Source organism: Mus caroli, chromosome 1 (genome assembly GCF_900094665.2).
Source record: "Mus caroli chromosome 1, CAROLI_EIJ_v1.1, whole genome shotgun sequence".
NCBI lineage: Eukaryota > Metazoa > Chordata > Mammalia > Rodentia > Muridae > Mus > Mus caroli.
Genome location: NC_034570.1, coordinates 127,663,588 through 127,682,428, shown reverse-complemented (window position 1 = coordinate 127,682,428; position 18,841 = coordinate 127,663,588). Strand labels below are relative to the sequence as shown.

The 18,841-nt window shown below is 49.5% G+C and overlaps 1 protein-coding gene across 1 annotated transcript in view; it reads right to left on the bottom strand.

Moving 5' to 3' along the window:
• The window catches only part of Cacna1s (calcium voltage-gated channel subunit alpha1 S), a 66,245-nt gene that overhangs the window by 46,410 nt on the left and 994 nt on the right, over positions 1-18,841 (bottom strand). Inside the window, exons 2-6 of the mRNA XM_021164607.1 lie at positions 18,117-18,222; positions 3,903-4,042; positions 2,185-2,327; positions 1,907-2,059; positions 1,652-1,665 (exon numbers count right to left, since the gene is read on the bottom strand). Of these exons, the coding sequence (XP_021020266.1) occupies positions 1,652-1,665; positions 1,907-2,059; positions 2,185-2,327; positions 3,903-4,042; positions 18,117-18,222 (556 nt within the window). The remainder of the gene's footprint in view (positions 1-1,651; positions 1,666-1,906; positions 2,060-2,184; positions 2,328-3,902; positions 4,043-18,116; positions 18,223-18,841) is intronic.

Genomic DNA, 18,841 nt, shown 5'->3' with positions numbered 1-18,841 from the left:
TGTGTGTGTGTGTGTGTGTGTGTGTGTGTGTATGTACTACTGCATGTGCAGGTCAAGGTCAAAGGTCCACATCAGGTGTCTTCTTTAGTTTCCCTCCAAGTTATTTTTTTTGAGACGGGGCCTCTGCTGAACACAGAGATCACTGGTTTGATTCTGCTGGCTGGCCAGCAAGCCCCTGGGATCTGCTTGTCTCCATCTCACTACTGAGGTTATAGACCCACAATGTGCCCCTGCTGCACCTCAGGTCCTCGTGCTTGGATAATAAGTATTTCACCCACCGGACTATGTCCCCAGACACTCAAATTAGCAATTTTAATAATACCCTGAAGAACTTTTATTTTAGGATGTTTTGAAGCCTCCTGATATGTTCTGAGATGAGGTGACCCTAGGGACACAGTGCCCTCTGCGTTAACACATTTATGTCAGCTCAGAGTTCTAATGGTGGGTGGTGGGCAGGGAGAACAGTGCCGGTCAGTTTGGGGTCCCTGGCTCTCTGAAGCTGGTGCCTCTGACTTGAGAGTGGTGTGTAAATGTTGCTGCTCATTCCTTAATGGCATGGCACTTCCAAATTTGTCCCAAAGCTCAAGCTAGATGGTCCCTGTCTTCCGCCTAACAGTGTTGATTATAGGATGCAGAAAGCCAGGGCAATGGAAGACGCCATCGTTGCTTACAGGGTGTAGACAGTTCTGACAATGGAAGAGGCCCCTGTGAGAGAGGACCTGGAAGCTGCCAGCTGAAGCCATGTCAGAGTCCACTCTTAGAAGCTAGGTTTGACCATGCATTGACTGATTCTTGTTGCCCATGGGATTGGGGAAGCATGCATCCTCTCCCCACGAGGCAGTGAGCACAGGGGCTGTTCTGGTGACTCCAATGTCCGAGACAGACAGACAACCTGATCTCTGTCTGTGTCACCCTTTCTACACTGAAGGCCCTGGAGTAGGCCATGCTCAGAAGTTTCCAGGAATTCCTCCATAAAGTAGCAACGCTCAGGGCAACAGCCTGGGAGCCTTCTGAGTCACCTGCCTCCTCAGAACTATGCTAAGCGATCTAAGCGATGCTAAGACATTGTTGGACACTTGGCCTCCCATTCTCGAGATGGAGAGTGGAGTTGTCACATGACATGTGATGTGGCAACAGCCTCCTGCAGAGCCCACTTGCTTAAAGCCAGGCATTGGAGAGCCTTACTGAAAATGTCAGCAGTGCCACTCCTCTTCTCACTAAGGGGATCTTGTTTGGGAGAAAGTTATCATTTTTTCAAAAAAAAAAAAAGCTCCTGTTTTCATGTCATCAGCCTATTGTTGCTCTTAGAAATGAGGGGATATTGTTATATTTGGTCCAGTCTCCAGGTGACTATCAGACCTATACAGACCATGCTCTTCCAGTCTTTGTTGCTGTGTGAGGATATGAAGGTATTCTAAGGCCAGAAAGGTGAGACCTACTGCTTTGGGAAGACTTCCTCGGACTCTACGTGACCTCATTGTGGGCTGCTTATGTGTCATAAGCACGTAAGAGTGTTCCCTCTGAGCCTCATTCAGCACATATCATCCTGCAGGCCAGAATTGGGAGACAGTTCTGACCAAAGTCATTTATGGCTACAGGAAAGTATGAAGACAAATCCAGGCTCATCCCAGACCTATGCTTCAATCCATACCTGACCCAGGGAGCCTGGGACATACCGAATGAATTATATAGGTGGGGCGGAGCAAGCTGAGGCCAAGGTCGGCCTCTCATCCCTGATCCTGATGGAGCTGTCTTTACTTTCACCTTCACGAGTCCAGGAGATGACTCCAAGGTGCATTAGTGGAGAGGGGAGCTGGCTTTGACCCCAAGCTTCTTCACTAGCTGTGGTGGCCCCATTCAGAGTTGAGCTGGGGCCTCTACTCCTCCATAGGCCTACATAGCTCACCTGTCCCGATGAAGTAGCAAGTCTTGTGCATCTTGCCTTTGAAGAGCTCCAGCCCAATGATGGCGTAGATGATGACCATGAAGAGGACGAGCAGGGCGATGTGGAACAGGGGGAGCATGGCCTTGAAGATGGAGTTGAGGACCACCTGAAGGCCTGCAGCAAACAGCAAGGAGGGGGGCAAGAGTCATTCGTCTTCACTGTCTCATGGCCTTACCCCCATAAACACCTATGTCAGAAGGGACAGAGGAGGGCTTGGGAGAAGAGACACTGTCACCCACTGGGCACCCCCGACACCAGTCGCAGGGGTCTGAGCACGCGGAAGGCTCGCAGGGCCTTCACATCTAAGCCAGCTCCTTTGCTGCTCATGGGGGCTGTGTTGGTTTGAATGATGTTAACTTGTTCCAGAATCACAGTGAAGACCCTGGAGGGGGAAAGAGGCAGAGAAGAGGGATCAGCTGGTGGATGAGCCAGAGTCCCAGAGCTCTGGGACCTTGTGTCCCACCATGTAAAGGACAGGAGGGTAGGGAGCAAATGTAGTTCTCCCAACTGTCAGTGCTAAAGAATTTTATTCAACCCAGGTTTCTGAGGCCAAGTTCAGCTTGAGCTATTGGTGATGAATAGTACTAAGTACCAAACGGGAGGCTTCAGGTTGAGATGCAAGCACGCCATGCCCTAAAGTCAGAGTGCATAACAGGAAGCTGCAGGACGGCCTCTAACTCATTTGGTGACCCAGGTGGGGACTGGGGTAGGGGAGAGGGAAGAAGGACAGAGGGAGTCTCTGCTAGGCTATCCCAAGGACTGGCCTTCCTCCCAACATCAGATGTGCTCCTGCTATCCCCCTCCCCCTTTAGAGATTCAAAGCCCATTCAACTCTCTTCTAGGAACATCTTCAATGACCCCAAGTTCATTGCAGAACAATGGCACTCTGTGAAACCATGAAGCTGCTCTCTGATGCTCTATTCATCTGTGTGGTTTCCAACCAGAGCACTTCACAAGGACCATGCTGAGTCTGAGAATGCTTCCATTTTCCCTGCTGTGGTGAGAGGAGCACTGAGGGACAAGCAGATAACCAACATGATGTCATTGGGCTGAAGGAGAGTGTGGTTAATGGTTAACTGTGAAGCCTTTGGAGCCAAGGATGCTTCAGTTTGCATCCAGCTCAGTGTGTGATTTTGGGCACGTTGCTTAGTTCTCTGTATCTTAGTCTCTCCATCCGTGAGATGGAGGCAATGGAAGAGTTGTTAAAGAATGTTATATGTAAAACACATAGTAAGTGCTCAAGACATGCAGCTGTTATAATTAGGTATTGATTAATAAAACAAGAATGTTGTAGGCTACCAAAAATTCATTTCCTGGAGTTCTGACACCCAGTTACTCCGAATGTAACCCTAGACATGAGGTTATCCAGGTGGGCTGTAATCCAATTTACTGGGTATGCTTATTAGAAGGGAAATCTGGATGTATAAAGAGACACATGGGTGCATGCTCATAAACAGAGCACATAAAGATACAGTGAGAAGGTGGCCAGCCACATACAGCCAAGAGGAGAGACCTGGGGACGTCAGGCCTGCCAACACTAGACTTTTAGCTTTTGGACATCTGCAACTAATCCCCATTGTGTAAGCCTCCTTCCTGCAGAGTCTATGACATCCTAGCTCACTAACGCAGGTTACTAGATGTCCATATTTGTGTATACAGTCTAAGTCTGTGGAACCAATGTACAAGTGGCAATGGTGACCACTGGAGCCACTCACATGTCCTCTTGCATGTGGCGAGGGAAGATGAGGGAACTTACGGTGTCTGGGTGATGATGCAATTTGTGACCTGCAGGTAGGTATTGGGGTCACTGGTTCATGTCTCACCAACATTGACCACAGCCTAGGATGGCTAGCACAATGCTGAGGTCTCATCTTGCCTCTGGGCTGCTGGTAGTGCTTGTGGGCAGAGTCCTCAGGGTGAATCTGACTCTGGTCCCCAACCCCGAGCCAGCTCTTACCCCAGAAAGACAATGATGAAGTCCAGCACGTTCCAGCCACTGCGCAGGTATGCATCCTGATGGAATAGGAAGCCGTAGGCTATGATCTTCATGGCGGCTTCAATGGAGAAGACAATGAGGAAGAAGTACTCCAGTTTCTCCTGGAGGGAAGAAGGTGGGGAAAAACATGGTCATACCTTCCTGCTGCACATTCTTAGTGGTCCCTTGCTCTAGCCTTGATCTTCCCTCCAGCCACCAGCTTCTGCTACTCCTAGATGCCCCCCCCCCCGCCAGCTTCAACAATCCACCCATAAGCTGATCCATTAGTGAGGTCTTCCCTGGCAACCAAGGGCAGTTTAAGCCACGTCCAACCTTTCAGCTCTTCTTCAGAGCTTCCTGTTGTCTTCTTAACATCTAGCTGAAGTGCCACATATATATTTTTATTGTGTTCTTTAACTCTTTTCACACCAGAATATGAACTCTACAATAGGGTGAAATTTCTGCTCATTCTTCCCCTCACCCTCCTCCCCATCTTCCAGGACCTTGAATTGGATGAATGAATGGATGATCCTATGTTAGCTACTTGACACAAGCTAGGATCATCTGGGGAAAGGAACTCTCAATTAAGAAAATACCTGACAGACTGGCCAGTCTTATCAGGCATTTTCTTGACGAATGTGGGAAGGCCCAGCTCACTGTGGGTGGTGCCAGCTGTGAGCAGGTGAGGCTGAGATGTGTAAGACCATATAAGCCAAGCAAGCCATGAGGAGCAAGCCGTGAGGAGCAAGCCAAGAAGCAGTGTCTTCCATGGCTTCCTGCCTCCAGGATCCCACTCTAAGCTCCTTCGTTGACTTCCTTCAGTGATGGAGTGTGATCTGACAGTTGTAAGATGAAAGAGAAACCCTTTCTTCTCCAAGTCCCTCTTGGGGGTAGTGTTTTCTCACAGCAATAGAAACTCAACTAAGACAGATCCCAGGTGGCTTCCAGTATGGATATTTTCTCTCTTCCACCATCCAATGGACTAAAGATAGAAAGTAGGGTGGACTTAGCACCCCAAATGACCCTCCCTTGATAATCAGGGTCCTTCACTCTTGTTTATTTTCCTGGTATCTCCCTTTTCATACCCACTACAGCTGACTACAGACAGCCACATCCCAGCAGGAGGATGAGAAAATGGAGTACCCTGTGTAAGAGGGTGAGTGTTGGTGAGTGGCCAAAGTTTCAGCCTCACCCTGAAGATGGCCTTGCTGAGTCTTCCATACCCTGCTCTGTAGCCTGATCCTCTGGGTCACCCTGAGCCTGTCCAGGTCACCCTTCCCCTACTCAGGGCCCAGGCAAGAGCTATTTCTAACTGAGAAAACAGTTCCCTCCTGGCTGGGCTCCGGGCTCAAATGGCTTTTCTTGCAGTCATCTGCATCCAATAGTCCAGGTTCTCCAGGTTTATCACAACCCTAGCCCCCTGATGGAGTATCAGGGCTGTACTCTGGCAGCAGAAGATTAACTGGTGCATAGAAAGTTGTTTTTTAACAAGAAGGGGTCTGTACCCACAGCTTACTAGCCCTATAACCATTACCCACCAGTACCCATTCCCAGTCAAGCACCGCAGGACTAGGGAGGGCCTCTCCAGGAGCCTCTCAGGGACCCCTTTAATTATGATTCAGGATCCTTAATTGTGGGAACCTGGCACCCCAGGAATGACTTGGAAGAAGTGGAAGGAGAAACAGAGGCATATCTGAGCTAGACCTGTTCTTTTTAATCTTGCCTCCCAACTGCTCCTCAGTTTGTAATCAGCTTTCTCTTTACAAAAATATAGTGTACCTATCTATATGAAGGCACCTCCATACTATTCCATTAACAGGGCTGTTGCTAGGGCCCAGGTTGAGCATCATGGGGCAGGGGGAATATGGGGCAAATCTTGGCTTTATACAAGAGAGTTGCCAGGGCCAGCGTGTCTATCATCCCCACTGAGAGAAATGGGGTGAAGACATTGTGGTGGGTCCCCTGAAAATCAACTGGGTGGTCTTCTCTCTGTGTAGTAAGCATCTAAGAATCAGGTCCATCCCTCATGGGGAAGGCACATGTAAAGAGAGGGAAGTTAAGTCAGCTTGTAAAATTTCAGGCTGATTCAACCCCTAGGGGACAGACAGGAGGAGTTTTGTTGAGGGAAGGGAAAAGCAGGACTCAAAATAGTTGTGGTGCTCATAGGCTGGGCGACTGGCCATGTCGCCCAGAGAGCTGCCTGCACCTGCTCCTGTCTATCTGTCTATCTCTTGGCCACAGAGCAAGCTTGTAGGGGCTGTGGGCCACAGGTGGAGTCACTTGGGATTCATAGCCCATCAGCTCCAAGAACCCACTCTCTGTTTACCACTCTGCAACCTAATTCTGGAGTGCACACAACATGACCTCGCTGTGTAGACACAGACCAGGGGTATTTCCATTCTTGCTCCATAGGGACAGTATTATCAAGGTTACATTGTGCTGGCCCCACTCCTCTCTAGAGGCCCACAGAGGAACAAGGGCTATTCAATCCCTGGGTAATTATTATTAAGCTTGAGACTAAACCCCTGGGCAGGGACTGGCTGGCATCCTGTAATCAAAGTCATAGTCTCTCTAAAGCATTTCCATCATTGTGTGCGGGAGAGCCTGCACATGGTGTTCATTCTCACTGGCTGTCTCAGTTCCTTGTGTGTGAAACTGAGCTAATTCAGGGGTGGTTAAGAACACTGGCTGTTCTTCCAGAGGACCTCAGTTCAATACCTAGCACTCACATCGTGGCTTATGAGCACCTATAACTCCAGTTCCGGGGGATTCAATGCCTTCTTCTGGCTTCAGTGGACACTGCATACACACACACACACACACACACACACACACACACACACACACACACACAGGTTAGACACCTATACGTGTAAAATAAAATAATTTTAAAACTGATATAATTGTGCCCCCACCCCCAAGAGCTGTCCTGAGAATTAAGTGGCATCTTGTAAGAGGGAGAGTCCCACAGCTTACAGGTCTTCTACATGCCTGGCTCTTTGGGGAGGGGTCTTTCTGCTTGCACCATGGCACCTACAGTCCTTTCTTGGTCTTCACAGAGCTGCTGGGTTGGGCAACATCAGTGACTGGCACATCAGGAACTCAACATGTTTGAGCCTGGACCTCTCTTTTCCCTTGAACCAACTCTTCCTCCTATGTCCCTGCCTTGGCCTATCGTGTCCGTTTATTCAAGGCAGGGTCTTTCCGGCCTCGGGTCCCACCAGATTCAGGCATTTCTGTTGCTACCGCCTGATCCATCCATCTCATTTCCGTTGGAGCTGCTTCTGCCTGCAGAGCAGCCTGCTCACTCTCCCTGATCTGCAGTCACTTGCCCCCTTCCGTGCTCCCTTCTCCCCTAGTCCAGCTCTACCCTGGTCACTTCAACTACTCCTGGTCGCCAACATCGATGTAGTCTATCAGGTAAAACCAGAGAGTAGGTGGTCCCTTACAAACGACCCCTCTGGCCTTGACTGCTGGCCTCACCACTGTCCCGCGGGACCCTGACCTGCCAAGTGGGATGATCTTCAGATTCTCTGCATAACTGAGCCTTCACTTACCTATGATCATGTGATTTCTCTGACTGCCTCCCGGGAGAATCTGCCTGAGATGTCCTCTGTATTGTCTGTGACCCTGTTTGCTTTCCAGTGCCTCTGCTGAATTGCAGCCTCCTAGGACCCATGTCATCTTCCTCTGTCTACTGACTATACGAGGTCAAGTATCTTTGGCCACAAGAACAGGTGAGAGGGACCATTGCCCATTAGTATCAGGATTTGGGGAAGATGCTAGGGTTCCTCATAGAGGAACATACTTCTACCGGCTGCTGGGGCTAGCTTTCCCCACCCCCCTCATATCTAGTTAAAAGAAATTTTGGCTCAGGGCTTAGACCCTTGCTGGTCCTTCTTCATGGAATGCTGCTCCTGTCTTCTCTCTGTCTGGTCCCAGCTTGTGATCAATCCCTTCTGGGTTACCGTCCCTACTTCCTAGCTCCTATCTGATGACACATCACTTTGGCTTGGTTTGGTTTTTAGCAGACTTTAAGACTTAATTTACCAACCACCTGCTTATCCACTTAACTGTCCCCTGACATATAGGACTCTTGGCTCAGTTCCCTGCGGCATCTGAAAAGGTGCCTGACAGATGTGGTTTTGGACAGTTTCAGGCCCTACTGTCTAAGAGACAAAGTATGACTAGGGTGGCCTGCAGATGGCTGCTACCACTGAGGCAAGATGAGATCACTGGGCTCTGAGGAGGCTTTGTGAAAATCCCACAACCATGCTCAGCTTCTAACTACAAGCAGATGACCACTGTGGGTTTTCAGGCACACAGCAAGTCCCGTGTGCACAAGTGAAGTGACGTCACACAGCAGAGCAGATTGGAAGTCATAAGCAACAAATAGGCTCTGATACCAGACTAGGGGAGATAGTCTTTGATTCTGGGTCAGACTCTTGGCCTTCCTGCCTTCCTGAGCTCTTGGGAAGACTAGGAAGCTGCTTGTGAGGTAGAAACCTGAATGGCTCCATCACCAGGTACCAAAGGCAAGAGGGTCTTGTCCTCCCACAGAAAGGCCTCTATCGGAGCTTTCAGAGATGCACTTGCTATGTAAATCTGAGCACAGGCCTTGCATCTGTGCCATGTTATGCTAGAGTCAGGCATTCCCAAAGTCCCTGTCAGAAAGAGCAAGGTTCTCGATGATGTCATTTGCACTGCCTCTATCCCTGATGACTCCCACTCCTCTATTCCCCTGATGACTCCCACCCAGGCGTGTCTGGGGCTTTGAGGGAAGATGGTGGCAGCTGGCCAGACTCCTCTGCAAAGAGAATTGCCCAGTATAGTCTCCCTATCTGGGCCACACGGCCAGCTATCCCCATCTCTCCTTCCCTTGCCCCACCTGAAGAGCCATGGTCTTGTCTGCCCTCCTGTCTGAGGGAAGGTCTTCCGTGTCCCCCATGAAGGGTTCTGGAGTCGACAGAGTCCAGTGGAGCTTCTGGGGAGATGCTAAGATGCAGCATCAGGCGGAGAGGGCTCCTTCCTTAGGAAGCAAGCACAATATCTGCACAGACAGGAAGCTTATAGGAGCCAGAGGTGCTAGACACACAGGGTTCACTCAGTGGGGCCTGATTGCTTCAGGGAGACCAAAGAAATTATCTCATGGGAATTTGGTACCAGGTAGAACTTAGGCTGAGTGGTCAGCAGGGGTCAGCTGGGTGTCCCCACACATCCCTTTACACCTGGGTTCTCCAAGCTGGTACTCTGGGGCAGGCCTGGTGAGACCAACACAAGACACTTCTATAATGGTAATGGCTGCCTGTCTCCTGGCTTCACCCTTTCTTGCTTTTAGGAACAGACATCAGGGGATGGCTTATTATTGTTGGAGATGTCTGTGGCACGGTACTGTGCATTGGTTTCTTATGGTTGGAGATTCACCCCAGGATGAGAGGTCAATAGAGTAGGGTTCACAATGGCAAAGATCTGAAGGCTCCTGAAAGTGGAGTCCATTCCGTTTTGATCTGGTTCCTGCCCCAATAAGAGTAACGAGTGTCCATGACCCCTGTGACCTTAGCATTGGAAAAGGCACAACTCAGAACAGACAGGGGGTCAGGGGGAGGGGAGGTCACAGTCACCAAGAACAATTACAGCCAGTGCTTTCTGTGCTCCAGGCTCAGGGGAGGCATGGAGTGGGCTTCGAGAACTCAAATGGAGGTTCCCAAACGAGCTCACAAGGAAAGAAGACAGTGTGAACTGGGGCTGGGTCCTGATGCAGTTGTCATATTTCCTATTTCCTGTATGAGAGAAGCAAGATATGTTCTTGCTTCCCCACTTCCCCCAGGAAGAAGAGAAGCAAAGAGAGGTTCTGCAGGGGACCTGGGCTTTTGTCTCACTCCTGTCCCTTGCCGAGACTTCTCTGGTGAGCCAGCCTGCTGGGCTGTTGCTCAGCCACCTTGTCCACTGATCTCTCTGGTCCTGGAGTGTCCCTCACCCTTATTCGGAGGCGATGGACCATGACCAGTTGAAAGATGAGGGAAGTTGCTATATTTATCTGGATGAACCCTTGCTCAGATGGCCGTGACCTGGATGGGTCACTCATGTCAGTCTACATGGGAGGGGGGGTCTTCATCCTCCTCCACACTAGTTTCTTCAGGTCAAGTGGGCAAAAATGTTGGGACCATGTAGCTATGAACTCGAGGCTGAATGATGGGGGTGGGGTGGGGTTGGGGACAGCGTGGCAGGGAAGCAGCAGGCCTAACCTAGAAGGGCTGAGGACCAGGCTGTCTTGGGTGATAAAGAGAATAACAACAGAGCCTGTTAAGCAGCACTCACAAGCCAGGACCTGTTTCTAACCACACACACACACACACACACACACACACACAAACACACATACATACATACACACACATGCACACATATAAACACACATACACACCTACAAACACACATACACACACACACACATACATACACATACATACATACCTACAAACACATACACACATACACACATACACACACACATACACACACAATTGCACACACATACACACACATACACACACGCACACATATACACACACATACACACACATACACACATGCACACACATACACACATATACACACACATACACACATGCACACACATACACACACACTCACCCCCCACACACATACATACACACACGCGCGCGCACACACACACACCCCAGATCTTCAGTAATGGAAGCCCTACACATTAAGCGCCCTCACACCCTGCTTATGAGTAAGCCAAAGCACAGAGGGCGATGTGCTGCTTTCTAGAATCACACAGCCAAGTGGCAGAACTGAAACATGTGCAGAGAGTCTAAGTGAGGACCCCACAGTCTCAACCACCGTGCCGCGGTGGAGGGGGAGAGACATCCACATGCATTTGTTGGATCCTGCCCACAACTGTACCTTGTCCCTGCTGGCCTGGGCACAGCATGACTTTGGCTGAGAGCTATCACAGCTGGAAGAGCAGAGGAAGGAAGGAATGGACTCATTGTATAATACCTATGTACCAGGCTTGTGTGAGGTCACTTCACAGAGACCTAACAGTTCTGAAAGGGGAGGTACCCGCCCCTGCTCACAGGAGGGGCAATGGAGACTGAGTTTAGGGGACGTGCTAACAAAGGTGCAGGCTTGTCTGACTTGAAAGCTCTTTGGCTTCCCTTGGTGTCCCCAGAAAGGTTGCAGAGTATAGCACATACCAGGGACTCGCCCAAGGCTTTATTGTTCAGTCCCATCTGCTGCACTGGTGGGAGGGAGACAGATTTGGCAGGGAACAGAGTGTCCAGAAAGGGACCTGAGCCCTTACCGTGGAGAGAGGGTAAGCTCTGGGTGGGGCAAACGCCGGGAATCTGTTTTATTGTCACTGTTCCTTATTGGGAGCTCTCTTGTACATCACCATCAGGAGCTTGCTGCTGAAGGTTCCTCTGTTCCTCAGAGTGGGTGACCCGGTCACTAGATCCCCAGATTGTTCTAGAACAACCTGGTTCTGACCCTCTGAAAGCCAGGCCAGAGCAGAGCCCTGCCGAAGGCCCAGCCTCCCTAGATGGTGAAGCAGAGCAGGCCACTGGTTACAGGCCTCAGCAGGACATTCTGGGCCCTATAAAAAGACAAATGCCCTGGCTGCCAGAGGCTTAGCCTCCAGCCTGCAGAGGACGCTGGGTGGCAACCTGAACCCCAGGAATGTGGCAGAGGCCTGGAGCGTCCTGTGATGGCTTAGGGTAGGCTGCTCTGGAGTGGAGAAGGGACTAAACGGGTGGCAGTCTGGAGAGTAACTCACAGTGCCCATGTAGGAGGCAGTATCTCCTGTGACTGTTAGGAAAAACATCCAGAACTTAGAAGCAAAGCGCCAGGCCATTGTAATGTCAAGGTGGGATTTTACTAATTCTTAATGTGTATTATTTTGTTAGTTAGTTAGTTAGTTATTGGAGGAGGGTGAGTGTGCCACTGTATGAGTGTAGAGGCCAGAGGATAACGTGTGGGAATTGATTCTCTCCTTTCACCATGTGGGTGGGTCCTGGCCATCTGACTTGGGGCAGCAGGCCTGGCAGCAGGCACCCCTACTCACTGAGCCATCTGTTCAGACCCACAATGGAATATTTTAGGAGTTATTTAACTGTCTAAGGCAGGGTCTCTCAATCTCAGCCCTAACTGGCACTGGGGTCAGATGATTATGACCATCCTGTACCATGCAAACATGTACACCCGTACATGCGTCTGTTCCTCTACTCCATGGTTCTAGACATTGCAAATGTCCCTTGATGGGCAGGAACGCTAGTTTTGTTCCTCCTTTGAAAACCACTGCCTTGAGGGGTGTTCCTGTGTCTCATTCTCACTACTGGGTCCTGAGAGAAGGACTATGTAGACACATAGTCCCTGATGTTAGCTTTCTTGCCCATAGGCTGTGTATATGCCACTAGTCCTATTGTGTCCTTCATTAACCCTCCTCCTCCAGTTCCCTGTGAACCAGCCTCATCCTCCTGCTTATTCTTGTTAGTGGATTCATCGCTGACACATGCTTTCTCAATCAGTTAAGGCTCACTCTGTGAACATCATACTTTGACCTGAAATTGCTTTGAAAGAAGAATTATAGCAAAAGCAATCTGTTTATAATTGGTAATTAGGGATGCTGGTCATCATGGATGGTTCTCATGGGTCACTTAAGGTTGGCCAGAAATACAGCCACAGCCCTCTTGAAAAGTGCCTTTGAAGCCAGGCCAGGGGCAGACCTCTTTTAAAGCTTGGGTTTGGGGCAAGACAGGAGAGTTTGGGGCTGCACCAGCCACAGCCCCACCCCCCACAGGAAGGTTCTCTCCTGGTAAGTCAGTCCCGGGGGTTAGATCGGACACTCCGAGCATCTTCTCTGTCCTGAGCAACAGTTTCACAGTCAGTAGAATCAGGATTACAGTGAGAGGTCAGAGCTCTGATTGCTTCCTCCCCTGCCCTCTCTCTTCCAATGCTGACTGGTCTGCAAAGGACACAGGCATGGTCCAGAGCCAGTTGGACCATGCAGTGATTTAGCCTTTTTGCATCTGAGGTGGTGCTAACTGGGAAGCATATGCACTGTATAGTATGGAGCCTTCCGCAAACACTCAGTGTTACTGTTGCCCATGGTGATGATGGAGAACTAGGAAGGCTGGTTGGACACACTGGGGCCTCAAAGATGAAGGGCTAAAGTGAGCAGGTATAGATTTATTTCTTCCCATTACCAGGAATCGAACCTAGGACCTTATAGCCAAGCATATTATCATTGAACTACATTCTCTCAACAGAAGGAAGAATTTTTTTTATCTGACACATTTTTATTTTTTTTTATTTGGCACAGCCACTGGGGATTATATCCTTAGATATAACAACCTAGAACAACCTAAGGATCTAGTGGCCAGGGCCTGCCTGGCTGGGTCACCCATTCTGAGGAGCATGGAGACCCTCAACATGCAGCTCCTAATGGTGATGTACAAGGTGCTACAGGCCAGAAGATCCTCATCCACACAGAAGCCTCTCTCAAGTATACCAGGTTATTCCACCACAAACAAGGCTACTGGGGAACGTGGAGATCATATAGTATGTCCAAGAATGCATCTCCATGTGCTACCCCTTGTCTATTGTGTATTCCCATAACTCCGTGCCCTGTCTGGGCCTCAGTTTCCTCTTCTGTTTGGGATCTGTGGCTTCCCTGCTGATATACAATAGGCAGAAGGATACTCCAGGCCCAAATACAGGTCTGGTACTCTCATGGAATGCTAGAGGAGAGAGAGAGTAGGAGAGGATTTGGAGGAGACAGCCTGTGGAAGCCCATCCCCTTAGTCAAGGGCCAGGGCACTCAGTCATAGCCATGGTGCAGCACCCAGACTTGGCTCGTGCAAGGCCCTAACAGGAAGCCATTTTTTTCCTGCTCCACATCCTAGCCGGTCTGGCACATGCCACAGCAGGAGACCTTTGTCACCAAATACTCCACCCTGCAAAACCAATTGTCCACGGTGTAGACACAGGCACCTGTAACCCAAATGGTTGCTTTTGAATTTACCTTACTCCCCAAGCTGCCTTTCTGAGTGTTACTACCACCTGTCTGTCCCCAGCGCCATTTTGTGCCTTCCCTGAGCTCTGTCTCTATAGCCCCCTTCCGTGAGTCACCTTCAGTAGTCAGCAAGTCCCATCTGGTCTACTTCATAAATCTTTCTCAAGGCCACCCTCTTATCCGTCTCTATCCCCAGGGCCTGTTTCAGTTCCTGCAGGGGCAGCGTTGTGTGCCTTTCCTAGACCCCATCCCACCCCACATGAGGGTCTGAAAGGCTTCTGAAATTACTACCCTGGTTGGGTGGAGGGATGGCTCAGTAGTTAACAGCACTAGCTGTCCTTCTAGAGGACCTGGGTTCAATTCCCAGGATCCACATGGCTGCTTACAACCATTTCCACTTGGAATAAAAATAAATACATTTTTTAAAATGCAAAACCCCTTTGTCCATGTAGCTCCTTCAACCTAAACCCTCTTTCTGCTGAGCCTTCCTGTAGTACCAGGAACGCATACTCCCACCCCTCCCCTCACCCCTCAGCAAGCACCTGGGGTATCACTGGGAGTGAAAACAGAGGTTGGGACTCCATTCATGTGAAAAATGGAAGATATGGAAGATTTTTTTTTCAAAAAGTAGGAAACCCCCACTAATAAAGGTGCTAAAACAAAACTGAATCTATTTATCTTTTTACACATCATCTTTAATGGCCATGGCTGTGTCGTTACCTGTCACTGGACTATTGTATGGGTAAGGTCAGACCTTCTGCTAATGTCTCTTCTGCTATCCTCACCACCAGCAGTCACCATCCTGTGGCCCAGCTAGATATGAAAAAGGGGAGCCAGGTACATCTCCATCACATAAACTTGCTACTGCAAACAACCATAGTGAACAAGCAAAACTGAAAGGCATCTAGCCCTCCACTCCAGTGTCCCCAGATGGGGGCTGTGCCTTAGACTCTCAGCTCTGCAGAGCTGATCACTGTGTGGGCTATGGCAGGGCCAGACCAAGGTGGGGACATCTATACCATCCTTCCCACTCCCAGGTTCTGCCAGGGAGTCCAGAGCCCCAGGGAGGGAAGAATCTAAGCGCCTGTGCTTTGAGTCAGAAGGTGGCAGGATTCAACAGTCTGTGGGGTCAAATCTCCAAGCTGCCAGGGTCACTGTCCCAGGGGACTCTAATTACAAAACACAATTCAAAGATGAAAAGAAAATGTAAATGTCATGACCCAGAGCACACATTCCAAGGGCTGGTATAGATACATAGCCACAAGGCTGGCTTGGCTGGTCCTGCCTGCATCCGTCAGGCCTTGGGTTAAATATTCTAACTTTTGGAGAGCTTCCCTGACCCCAAGACTAGTTTACCTTCTCTTCATCAGACCTCACATGTTGCTCATTTCATTTTTAAGTACACATTTAACTGGTTAAATTGTAATTAGTTGTTTAATTGGCTTAATTAACTGAGCTCTGTGAAGATGGGAACTGTTCTCTTGGTTCACAATGACATCTGGGGAGTATTTCCAGGCACTGAATATATATTTATAAAATTAATAAGAAACTAATTGAGATTTCACCCTAAAGTCTCCCCCCTTTAAAAGATGAGTGTTGTAGACAACTGGAATATTGCCAACTTTCTGTAGGCTCAAAGTAACCATAAGGATAAGGGAGCGATAAATGCTTAATCCACATTCCTTCTGTTCTGTCTCTGCTCATCATTCTCTTCTGGGTGTTGGGGAGATGAATTGTGACGGAAAAGTGGTGCTGAGGGGGGCCCCAGGATGCTTAAGGGAATCCCAGGATGCTGAGGGGCCTCAGGGTGCTTAGGGAACCTCAGGATGTTGAGGGGTCCTCGGGATGCTGAGAAGGCCTCAGGATGCTGGGGGAGTCTTAGGCAAAAGCAGCCTTTGACCCTGAGTGTGTCCTCTTCTCTTGGGACTTCACAATAGAGAGTTAGATTATAGTTCTTCCCAGGTGGTTAGTATGTCCTGAAGTGCTGACTTGCCTGGTGATGCTGGCCAGCTTGCCCTCTTCTAGGGCACTCGCTATGGTATGTCTCTGAGCTTCAGGTTTGACTGAAGCTCTGCAGCTCCAGGCTGCAGTACTATGCAGTAAACCATTCTGTTTTCAAGTTGGAAGATTATATAACCACTAAGGTGTGATTTGATATTCTTAAAAGCAGGCAGCTTCTTGCAAAATAGTGAACTGTGTGTGTGTGTTCATGCACACACACATAAGTGCTCATGTGGGTATGTACATGTTCATGCAAGTGTAGGTGCATGTGTACATGTGTGTACATGCATGTGGAGGCCAGAGGACAACCTGGGGAGATATCATTCTCCAGGAGCTGTCCACCTTGTTTTTTGAGCCAGAGTCTTTCACTAGGAACTAGGGTTCACTGATTCCACTGGGAAAGCTGGCCAGTGAGCCCTGGGGACCCTTTTGTCTCCACCTTCCCAGGGCTAGGATCATAAGCACACACTACCAAAAGCATTCAGTTTCTTAAAGTGCACATGGAATCAAATTATGAAGTCATGAAGCACAGGGTAGGCCAAGAGTTCTCCCTAAGTCCATGGACATGGGTAGTTGAGCTTCTTTTGTAGAAGGCCCCAGTTGCGCACAGCAGCATCTCTGGCAGCAGAAGCTGCACTGCCCTGTCTTCGTTGAGTCCCACTCCCCTTCCATTCCAGGAGCTCGGTTATTTCCATTTCCAGCAAGCACACATTTAGCACCCAGCTTCTCCCCAATTCAGAATAGATTGCCATGGAAACCAGCCTGAGAAGAGGCAGAGAGAGGCACTCTGGCCCCGGATATATGCATATTGGCCTCCTCTCTCCAAACTCTGTGGTTTCAGTGCAGAGAAAAGCCCTGGAGTATGGGACTCCATTGAACTGTCCTGGTGTGTGTGTGTGTGTGTGTGTGTGTGTGTGTGTGTGTGTGTGTGTGTTAGTAGAGAGGTAGCTGAGGCCTCCTGGATGCTGAGCAAGTATCTCACCCTTGAGTCATATCCCCTGTCAGCTCTTTGTTTTTTAGTAGACTTCTCTAGAAGTGTGCCACCCTGTGAATACATCTAACAGAAAGGGGCTGGATGCATCAAGGATACATCAAGATCCAGGGGCTGGATGCATCAAGGATACATCAAGATCCAGGGGCTGGATGCATCAAGGATGCATCAAGATCCGGGGGCTGGATACAATGGATACATCAAGGATACACCAAGATCTGGGGGCTGGATGAGAGGTGGCACAGCGGTTATGAGTGAGCTCTGCTCTCGCAAAGGACCTGAGTTCAGTTCCCAGCACCCACACTGGGAAACTCATAACTGCCTTTAACTCCAGCTCCAGGGAATCCAATGGCATCTTCTAGCCTCTGAGGACATTATAAGCACCCACTCAGAGTCACACATGTATACAAAGAATAAATAAAAATATTTTTTAAATGTGCATAAGAGCAAGTTCCAAAGACAATAAGACCAGGGTATGAGGCCTGGACAAGAAGACCAGGGTATGAGGCCCTGTTGGAAGCTTATATGGGTGCCATCCTGCATGATGTGCCTAGATTCCAAACCTCAAGGGTTTTGTTTTATTTTTATGTATCTATCTATCTATCTCATCTATCTATCTATTTCTTTTCAGACTAATATTATACCATGGAGATCACTGAAAAGATTCAATGATTCAAAGATGAAAACCACTCACTACAGAATTTGCTGTGTTGCTGGTGAAGGGGCAGCAGAGAGTGGCACTGTAGGCCTGTAATGCCCTTTCTACAGATTTCTATATCATATGCCTCTAGCAGCTCAGTGTAGGCAACCTTCTAGAGTCTATCCAGGGAAGGAGGTTCATGCTCAGCACCCCTGGTTCACCTTGCTGAGGCCCAGCCTTCCACATCTGTCTTGGTACCACTTCTGGGAGTTCTTGGGAAAGCGCCATGGGTTTGCACCTGTTGGGTGCTTGGCACTGTGAATGTTGTCTGACAGGTATCATGGAATTGGGCTGAACACGTCTAGTCTGGGAAGCTTCAGGGCCACTCAGTAGCTCAGCAGTGAGGACACCAATCTACACTGTGAGGGAGCCACGGTAGCAGCATCTCCCACAGAAACCAAGTGCAGGGTGACTCCCAGGCTGGAGCTGCAGAGCTTGAGAGGAAGGGTGGGAAGGCTTGCTTACCAGGCCGAGGTTCAGAGTGTTGTTGTCATCCTCTGGCATGGGCAGGTACACTGCCAGGGCGACACAGTTGGCAAAGATGGTGAGCAAGATGATGGTCTCGAAGGGTCTGCAACCAGGGTTAAGGAGAGCCCTGGAGCCGTCTGTGGGATCTGTGGGGTTGAGGGCATGAAATTCCTAAAGGCCAGTCTTAGTCACTATAATGCTAAGAGATAGTCATGTGGCGGGGGGCTTGTACCCCAAAGTGGCTCGGGGGTAGGGTTGGAGTTTGGCTATGTTCAGGCTGAGTAGGACCGGGAGAGGGGGAAATGGGAGGAAAAACAGATTTTCAGAACTATGTGTACACACTCATGTGTGCAGGCTTGCACTCCCAGGACACCTCCCCCCCACCGTACTCCCTCCCCCCCAGCAGCTAATTCATGAGGGCACTCTGGGAGCCACCCTTTCTGATTGGCTGGTCATTTAGAAAGCAAATGTGAGGAGGGAAAGCCAGGCAGAGTCCTTGGTGTATAGGCGGGGTGGAGAGCGAAAGGCACGCTATGTAGATAGATTTGGATAAAACCCTGTTTTCATCCTAGAAGCTTCAGCTTTTGAAGAGAGATGGGGGATGGGGGGGAGTAGCACAGAATAGATCTGTAAGAGAATGGGCTCAAGAAAAGGGAGACCCTGCCAGGGGAAGCTGCTCTCACCAGAGAGGGCAAGGAGGAAGGGGGCTGGACGTGATGTGG